A 9269-nucleotide genomic window follows, 5' to 3' on the forward strand; every position below is an offset into this window, starting at 1 on the left:
TGCTGTACATTTCAATAAACAAACTTTAAACTTTAAATATTGTTTTTAAATTCCGTGCGTCGTGGGTCATGCGAGGAGACTCGAAGGAGAATGGGGTCGAGAGGGCAAGATAGATCAGCCATGATTGAACGGCGGAGTAGACTTGATGTGCCGAATGGCCAAATTCTGCTCCAAGAATTGAAGATTATATATAGGCATATATTTATGTATATAATTATATATATAATTGCCTTTATGGTTTATGCACATCGTCTGACATATAAGACAAAGAAAGTAATAGTGATGCTTTAATCAAAGTTGCTTCTGATCCATGAGAATGAACCTTATTTATCTCTAACATGCCTCTCACACACAGGCACACACAAACACACATTCATATAAATATATATATAAGTAACATTTAATTTTGTGTACAATGTGTGTTAAAGCAATAGAAGGGAATCTGCACAAGGGAAACTTCGCAAAGGAGGTGGCTGGGGAGGAAAGATGGGAGGGGAATAGGGGAATAGTGGAACAGGGGGAAAACATTTACAACAAAATTAACTAAAATATGTGAGGTGATAGAGGCGCTGTATCAAACACTGTTCCCTGCAACACTGATTACACCAAGGATGATAGAGCGGATTACACAGCGGGAGGATTACATACCGGGTCGCGTTTTGCATAAACAAATGGCGGCCGTGACGTTCCGTTACGTACTACACGTCAGTCTATTGGATTTCGGAGGAGTGGTTTTTCTTGCTCCTCCAGTATCTTTACCGTGAATCAGGAAGCTGCCGAAATGGCTTCCAAGGCACAGAGTGAGAATTGGTCGGATGAGACAATTTGCTCCACCTGCCTTGAATTCTTCACCAATCCGGTTTCACTGGAGTGCGGGCACAATTTCTGCCGCCACTGCATCACTCGGTGCTGCGAAACGAATAGTGTGAATTGCTGCCCGGAGTGCAGGCGCGAATTTCCGGGTATCCCTTCCGCGATCAACTGGGCCCTGGCGAGTCTGGCCGAGAAAGCACAAAATTTAAAGCAGAGCCAGAAGGAGAAGAAAAGTAAACTCCTCTGCGAGGAACACGAGGAAGAGCTGAAGCTGTTTTGTGACACTCACAAGAAACTGAGCTGCGTGATTTGCCGGGACGCGCGGGAACACAAGTCTCACAACTATATACCGATTAAGGAAGCTGTCGAAATCTACAAGGTAAAGACTTCAGGACTCCAGGGCTCTGAGCGACAGGGAGAGGATGAGCAGGCTGGGACTCTATTCCCTGGAGCACAGGATAATCTTCTGGAGGTGTACAAAACCATTAGAGGAATAGATCGAATAGTCGCACATAGTCTCTTGCGTCGAGAACAGGACAGAGGATTGACGTGAAGGGGGACTAATTTTATAGGAATCTGAGGCGTAGCTTTTTCACACAAAGCGCGGTTGGTGCATGGAACGAGCTGCCAGAGGAAGCAGTTGAGGCAGGGACTATCGCAACGTTTAAGAAGCAATTGGACAGATACATGGATAGATACATAGATACATATATACATAGACAACAGGTGCAGGAGTAGGCCATTTGGGCCTTCGAGCCAGCACCACCATTCAATGTGATCATGGCAGATCATCCCCAATCAGTACCACGTTCCTACCTTCTCTCCACATCCCTTGATTCCGCTAGCCCTAAGAGCCCTATCTAACTCTCTTTTGAATGTTCTAACTGTTTTGAATGGGGGATAGGACAGACGTAGATGGGTATGGGCCAAACGCACGTAGGTGGGGCTAGTGTAGAAGGAACATGTTGGTTGTTGTGGGCAAGTTGGGCCAAAGGGCCGGTTTCCACACTGTATGACACTATGGCTCATGAGAACTTTTTCACCCAATCGCAGGATCAGATGAAATCCACCTTCATCTCTCTCTCCAAGAAGATATCAGAATTCCAGGAAATGGAACTGCAGCAGAAACAGACGATTAGTAAGATTAAGGTAAAACAAACCACTTTTGGTTGATTTCCTGGGCTCGCGGTTATCTTTGCTTCTTTCGTCACGCTGACTGAATGAATGAATGAATGAATGAATGAATGAATGAATGAATGAATGAATGAATAAGTTTATTGGCCAAGTATTCACATACAAGGAATTTGCCTTGGTGCTCCGCCCGCAAGTGACAACATGACATACAGTGACAGTTAGGAATAACACAGGAAACATTAAACATTAATAATAAAACATTATCGATTAAACATGTGAATTAAATAAAATACCAGAGCAAAAGGAGGCTACAGATTTTTGGTTATTGAGTAGAGCTACTACTCGTGGAAAAATAAAGCTGTTTTTATGTCTGGTTGTGGCAGCTTTGACAGTCCGGAGTCGCCTTCCAGAGGGAAGTGATTCAAAGAGTTTGTGGCCAGGGTGAGAGGGGTCAGAGATGATCTTACCCGCTCGCTTCCTGGCCCTTGCAGTGTACAGTTCGTCATTGGGGGGAAGGTTGCAGCCAATAACCTTCTCAGCTGAATATTAATATTTAAATAGAGGAGTCTGAAAACTGTAACATCCACGTTCAGGAATAACTTATTCCCCTCAACCATCAGGCTATTAAACGCTACAACTTTCAAATAATACAGCTCCGAACTACACAGACTACGGACATTATTTTTTGTCTCTGCACTATTATTTGCGTGTATATATATATATATATATTTCACTTTTTGTTGTTTATTATAGCGTTTACAGAGCATTATGTTTACATATCTGTCGTGCTGCTGCAAGTAGGCATTACGTCGTTCTGTATCAGGATAGATGACAATACAACTCACGTGTCTCTTACTTCTTCATTTAAAAGAAACAATCACGCTACCTACAGACTCGCGTGGCTTCAGAATTCGCTGAAGTGCACAAGGTTCTCACCGATAAAGAACACAGCTTAATCAAAGGCCTCAAGGAAGAAGAGGTGAAATTCGTGAGCATAATGGAAATAAATCTTAAATACATTCAAGATAAGTTAATATCCATCCAAGGGAAGCTGGCAAACGTGGGAAAACAGATGAAGCAGAAAGATGGAGCTACCTTCCTGAAGGTGAGTGTCCAAATGCACTCCTCTATCAGATAGCTCCTCTATCAACTCGTTGGTACAACAGGCAGTGAAGAAAGCGAATGGCATGTTGGCCTTCATAACAAGAGGAGTTAAGTATAGGAGCAAAGAAGTCCTTCTGCAGTTGCACAGGGCCCTAGTGAGACCACACCTGGAATATTGTGTGCAGTTTTGGTCTCCAAATTTGATGAAGGACATTCTTGCTATTGAGGGAGTGCAGCTTCGGTTCACGAGGTTAATTCCCGGGATGGCGGGAATATCATATGCTGAGAGAATGGAGCGGCTCGGCTTGTACACTCTGGAATTTAGAAGAGATGAGAGGGGATATGAACCCTACGTAGGCAGGTGGGACTAGCGAAGCATGGAACATGTTGGCTGGTGTGGGCATGTTGGGCCGGGGGACCTGTTTCCAAGATGTGGGTCATATTACAGTCCAGGTTTGAGTGCCGTCTCTTATGGTGAGCAAAACAAGCGCTGTCTCTCAAATCGAAATGACCTTTTTTTCAATTAAAGAGGCTCATAAATAATTAAGGTTTATTGTTCAAATTCAATCAGCTCTGATTTTTTTGTCGTAATCTAGGTTAGACTTCCGCTTCCTGTTGGTAGTCCATGCTTTTCCTCTCCCTCCATTCCCGACCCTTCCCAGTTCACCGACCAGTTTGACTGCCCTTCTGATTACATAGTTTCCCTGTCTGCTTTGTTCTCACCTTCTCCCAACTAACGATGGTCTATGCAACATTTTCCTTGATAGAGTCGTCGATGGATACAGTGTGGAAACAGGCCCTTCGGCCCACCTCGCCCACACCGGCCAACAATATCCCAGCTACCCTTGTCCCACTTGCCTACGCTTGGTCCACAACCCACCAAACCTGCCCTATCCATTTACCTGTCCAACAGTTTCTGAAAAGATAGAATAGTCCCAGCCTCAACTACCTCACATGGCAGCTCGTTCCATACAGCCACCACCCGGTGTGAAAATGTTACTCCTCGGATTCCTATTAAATCTTTTTCCCTTTACCTTGAACCTGTGTCCACTGGCCCTCGTTTCCCCAACCCTGGGTAAAAGACTCTGTGCATCTACCCGATCTATTCCTCTCATGATCTTGTACACCTCTATAACATCTCCCCGCATCCTCCTACGCTCCATGGAATATACCTCACACCCTCTAGTCCTGGCGACATTCTCGTATATCTTTTTCTGAACCCTTTCATGCCGTAACTCTGTATTTCCCTCTCCCCTGATGCCCAGGCTGAAGAAGGGTCTTCTCATCCCTCCAGGGATGCTGCCTGTCCCGCTGAGTTACATCAGCATTTTCTGTTTATCTTGAGTAACACTTGCTGTGAATAGGACGTCCCCTTTTACGTCACCAAGCACAGGCTCCGCCTCCTAAACAGAATATAGAACAGTACACTAGATAGACACAAAAAGCTGGAGTAACTCAGTGGGACAGGCAGCATCTCTGGGGAGAAGGAGTGGGTGACCTTTCGGGTCGAGACCCTTCTTCAGACCCGAAACGTCACCCATTCCTTCTCTCCAGAGATGCTGCCTGTCCCACTGAGTTACTCCAGCTTGTTTGTGTCTATATTCTGTTCAAACCAGCTTCTCCAGTTCCTTCCTACATAATGCATCTTTCTGTTTTATTCATTTCAGGAGGAAACCTCTCGGAAAAGCAGGTAGGACAATTTCTTCTCTGAAACTTTGTTCCAATTGGACACGTGTTTATGATGTTCAATTTATAACACTTTACTTTTTTGCAGCCTCAACGAAACAGGTCAGAAAGTGTCGGTGACTGGAGGCAGCCTCTCGATGGGACATTTCAACTGCACTTTACCGTTTGCAGTGTGGAGAGAATATATTGACACTGTTAAATCTGGTAAGCATTTCGTCACAATTTGATTTCTAAAAGTCAAGGTGGTATTTTACTAACTTAGAGCGGCACAGGAGTGTACCGGATAGATTTACTGTGTTCAGTTCTGGGCACCATGTTATGGGAAAGATGTTGTCAAGCTGGAAAGGGTACAGAGAAGATTTAGACAATAGCCATTAGACGATAGGTGCAGGCATAGGCCATTCGGTCTTTCAAACCAGCACAGCCATTCAATGTGATCGTGGCTGATCATCTACAATCTGAGGAGAATGGGATTGAAAGGGAAAGATAGATCAGCCATGAACGAATGGCAGAGTAGACTTGATGGGCAGAATGTCTTATTTCTGCTCCTAGAACGTATGAGAACTGTTATGGAGCAACTTGGGGAGATCTTTAAGAAGGATCGCCAGTCATTCTTGTGGATTTCTCTGCCGCAGAAGGCAGTGGAGGCTAAATCTCTGGATGTTTCCAAGAGAGTTAGATAGAGCTCTTAAAGATAGCGGAGTCAGAGGATATGGTGAGGAGGCATAACAGGGTACTGAATGTGGATGATCAGCCATGATCACGTTAAATTGTGTTGCTGGCTCGAAGGGCCGAATGGCCTACTCCTGCACCTATTGTCTGTTGTCATTTGCAGATCTTCTCGTTAACAGCAGAAGGAGGTACCTGGGACCAATGGTCAAGAATTCCAGTTTCAGTCTCTCAACGTAGCGACGCACCAGGATCTCTCTATTAGAGTGATCATATTAACCTACGAATCCTCACATACCACAGACCCTCTAATTATCTGCTTCTCCCCCCAGACTCTGTGACCCTGGATGAGGATAGCGCGCATCCGGAGCTCGAGGTGTCCGGCAGCCTGATGAATGTGAGATTGACCGGGGTCAGGAGAAGCCTCCGCAACAACAGGAAGAGGTTTATGGAATGTCTCAATGCGCTGTGATCGGAGGGATTCACGTCGGGGAGACATTACTGGGAGGTGGAGGTGGCGGGGAGTCGGCGCTGGAGTCTGGGAGTCGCCGCAGAGTCTGTGGAGAGGAAGAGACGGGTCGACCTGAAACCGGAGGAAGGATTCTGGACCATCGAGAGATATCGCGAGGAGGTTTCCACAAGCAATTCTTCCCAGACCCCTCTCTCAGCCGGTCCCGTTCCCGGGAGGGTGGGAGTTTACCTCAGTTACGATTCGGGGACAGTCTCATTTTATAATGCGGACACCAAGTCCCACCTCCACACCTTCACCGGGAATAAATTCGTGGGGAAAATGTATCCCTTCTTTGGTGCTTGGGATGAAAATCAATGGCTGAAGATATGCTTCATTCCCTGCTCGAATCAGTAAAAGGGTCGGGTCCCGGGACCGGCGTCATGAGTGGGGCTGAGTGGCTGTGGGGCAGAAACCGTGTGAAAAACAGGTTGGCGCTGAACCGGTTTCATTTAATCCCCAAATTTCGCGTCGGAATAGACTAGTATAAATATCAGTGTGGGTTTGTGTCTTTGCGCATTTGTTCAATGGATCATCATTAGTGAAGGAATGGCGTGTGTGAGATTAGACACAAATTCCTGGAGAAACTCAGCGGGACAGGCAGCATCTCTGGAGAGAAGGAATGGGTGACGTTTCGGGTCGAGACCCTTCTTCAGACTAGTGTCAGGGGAGAAGGAGACCGGAGAGAAAGGGACACAGCCGCCTGTCTGTCAGCAGATATTTTCCCTCCAAAATAAACTTTATTCAGAATGGAAATATAGTCAAGAGAGTTTTATTGTCATATGTCCCAGGTAGAACAATGACATTCTTACTTGCAGCAGCACAACAGAATAAGTAAACACAGTACACTCTAAACAACATAATAAATGGGGGAAAAGTTCAGTGTGGGCACACACACAGGTACACAGAAAAACAAATAAGCAATAATAGTGCAATAATAACCATAATAGTCTCTTTGTACCCATTTGAGGTTGTAGTGTTTAATAGCATAATGGCTGTTAAACAGCCATTTGGCTATAAAAGAAGCTGTTACCTGGACGTTACTGTTTTCAAGCTTCTGTACCTTCTTCCCGATGCCTGTACCTTCTTCCCGATGGCAGGGGTGAAACGAGAGGGTGACCAGGGTGGTGTGGATCTTTGATGATGCTGGCTGCCTTTTTGAGGGAGCGAACACGGAAAATCCCTTCGATGGTGGGGAGGTCAGAACCCGCGATGGACTGGGCAGTGTTCACAACATTGAGTAGTCTTCTTCGCTCCTGGGCATTTCAAGTTGCCGAACCAGGCCATGATGCAACCAGTCAACATGATCTCTAATGCACACAAGTAGGAGTTGAAGAGAACAATTCACAGAATTCTCAACGTAGTCGGAATGGAATATGAGTCTGTAAGGGAGCAACTCCACCTCAAAACTCATTGATCGTCCAGCATATGTATTGTTCGCATGGACTAATTATATTTTTTATTTGGAAATCAGGGGAGAACGCGAACGCAGTCCCCCACTACCACAACATTTTGCAGTCGAGTATCCCGCATTTGTGGACATCGCAGGCGTCAGCACACCCGAAGTGCAATGGGATAGCCTCGTCCTGGGAGAACTTTAAAAAAAAATTCAAAATAGACTTTATTCAATTGATAAATATAAACAATTCATGAACCGTGCGAAAGATTCATCCGACATTTTCGGAGACTATACAAATCGCTCAATAAAATGTTTTCAAATTTCCCCCAAATTCCTCCAAAACGGTCCCCCACCCGAGCCACTCATGTGGCCCCTGTCCACGTAATACATATACACAACGTGTGAACCGTGCGATAAATTCATCCGACATTTTCGGAGGCTACACAAATTTTTCAATACAGTTCATACATGGTTTACATTCCACGAAAATGTCCCCCACCCGTGCCACTCATGTAACGGATTATGATAGAAACACGAATAACAAGAGCAGCTGACTGTCACGGTAGCGCAGCGGTAGATTTGCTGTCTTACAGTAAATGCTGTACCGGAGACCCGGATTCGATCCCGACTACGGAGTTTGTACGTTCTCCCCGTGACCTGCGTGGGTTTTCTCCGAGATCTTCGGCCTCCTCCCACACTCCAACGACGTACACGTTTGATGTAAAAAATTGTCCCTCGTGTGTTGTGTGTAGGATAGTGTTAATGTGCGGTGGGCCGAATGGCCTGTTTCCGCTCTGTATTTCTAATACAGGGGGGGGGGGGGGGAGAACATTGCGTTTTTAAAGCAATTTTCCAGCAGAAAACCAGATCTGGAATGTACACCTCACACACAGGGTGGAAAGGGTTTCACCTTCCAGTGAAAGCGGTTCTGATTTCCACATCCTTTGTTTGACAAAGCTCGCTGGCTTCACCCCTGTAATCAGTGATATTTAGTACTAGGTAACACGCTGTAACTATGTACTTAAGTACTCTGGTCCTGTACTTCAGCACCAGAGTACTTAAGTACATAGTTACAGCGGGGAAGGCTCCAACATATGATCAGGTCTCCCTTTTTCTGGACTGGGCCCACAAGTGGAATTAGACTGGGATTTCTTCAGAATGAGAGTCGGTTGAGGGAAACTAGACGTACAGAACAAATCACAGCCGGCACCGATGAGTCAAGAAAGGTGGAGCCCACAACGGTCCGTTGTTGGCCGTGGAAGAGGTGATAATGAAGGGATACAAACAGCGAAACTAGCAAGACGTCTGTGGTGGAGGAGGGATGGAGAGAGAGGGAATGCAAGGGTTACTTGTAATTACAGAAATCAATATTCATACCGCTGGGTTTTATGTGAATGAACAATGAAGATGTGTAGGAAGGAAGTGCAGATGCTGATTTAAACCAAAGATAGACACAAAACGCTGGAGTAACTCAGCGGGTCAGGCAGCATCTCTGGAGAGAAGGAATGGGTGACGTTTCGGGTCGAGACCCTTCTTCAGACTGTTTAGGGATAAGGGAAACGAGAGATATAGACGATGATGTGGAGAGATAAAGAACAATGAATGAAAGATATGCAGAAAAAATGCCGACGATAAAAGAAACAAGTCTGAAGAAGGGTTTCGGCCCGAAACGTCACCTATGTCCTTCGCTCCATAGATGCTGCTGCACCCGCTGAGTTTCTCCAGCATTTTTGTGTACCTTCGATCTTCCAGCATCTGCAGTTCCTTCTTGAACACATTGTTAGTTGTTTGTGCGGTGAAAACGAGAAGCTAATGTGACTTGGGTGAAATGGGGACCGGGGGGTTAGAGAGGCAGAGGGAATTCCGAGGCTACCAGAAGATGGTTGGTCTTAAAACTGAAGGGATAAAAAAATCATCTTGAGACTTGGCCCTATCATGGATCAAAGAACTGAATTC

General features: G+C 45.6%; 1 protein-coding gene, 1 long non-coding RNA gene and 1 other non-coding gene across 3 annotated transcripts; 2 read left to right on the forward strand and 1 right to left on the reverse strand.

Moving 5' to 3' along the window:
- Positions 1–781: 781 nt before the first annotated feature.
- LOC116990061 (nuclear factor 7, brain-like) lies at positions 782–6664 on the forward strand. The gene is made up of 7 exons (XM_033047588.1): positions 782–1192; positions 1867–1962; positions 2819–3052; positions 4719–4741; positions 4826–4941; positions 5739–5803; positions 5918–6664. Exons 1-7 carry the CDS (start codon positions 782–784, stop codon positions 6269–6271), a joined length of 1299 nt encoding a protein of 432 aa, XP_032903479.1. The 3' UTR covers positions 6272–6664.
- LOC116990239 lies at positions 4699–5877 on the forward strand. Its single transcript, XR_004416489.1, has 3 exons — positions 4699–4741; positions 4826–4941; positions 5739–5877. It is a non-coding gene; the product is annotated as an uncharacterized LOC116990239 (long non-coding RNA).
- Positions 6665–7385: 721 nt separating the features above from the next.
- LOC116990253 lies at positions 7386–7554 on the reverse strand. The gene has a single exon (XR_004416497.1). It is a non-coding gene; the product is annotated as a U1 spliceosomal RNA (small nuclear RNA).
- Positions 7555–9269: the final 1715 nt, after the last annotated feature.

This window comes from Amblyraja radiata, chromosome 30 (genome assembly GCF_010909765.2).
Source record: "Amblyraja radiata isolate CabotCenter1 chromosome 30, sAmbRad1.1.pri, whole genome shotgun sequence".
Lineage (NCBI taxonomy): Eukaryota > Metazoa > Chordata > Chondrichthyes > Rajiformes > Rajidae > Amblyraja > Amblyraja radiata.

Bases quoted from the DNA above. Each gene is read 5' to 3' on its own strand.
- LOC116990061 (XM_033047588.1), top strand. From the start codon at position 782: ATGGCTTCCAAGGCACAGAGTGAGAATTGGTCGGATGAGACAATTTGC. The intron at 4,742-4,825 runs GTAGGACAATTT...ACTTTTTTGCAG, and splicing joins GAAACCTCTCGGAAAAGCAG to CCTCAACGAAACAGGTCAGA. The intron at 4,942-5,738 runs GTAAGCATTTCG...TTCTCCCCCCAG, and splicing joins TATTGACACTGTTAAATCTG to ACTCTGTGACCCTGGATGAG.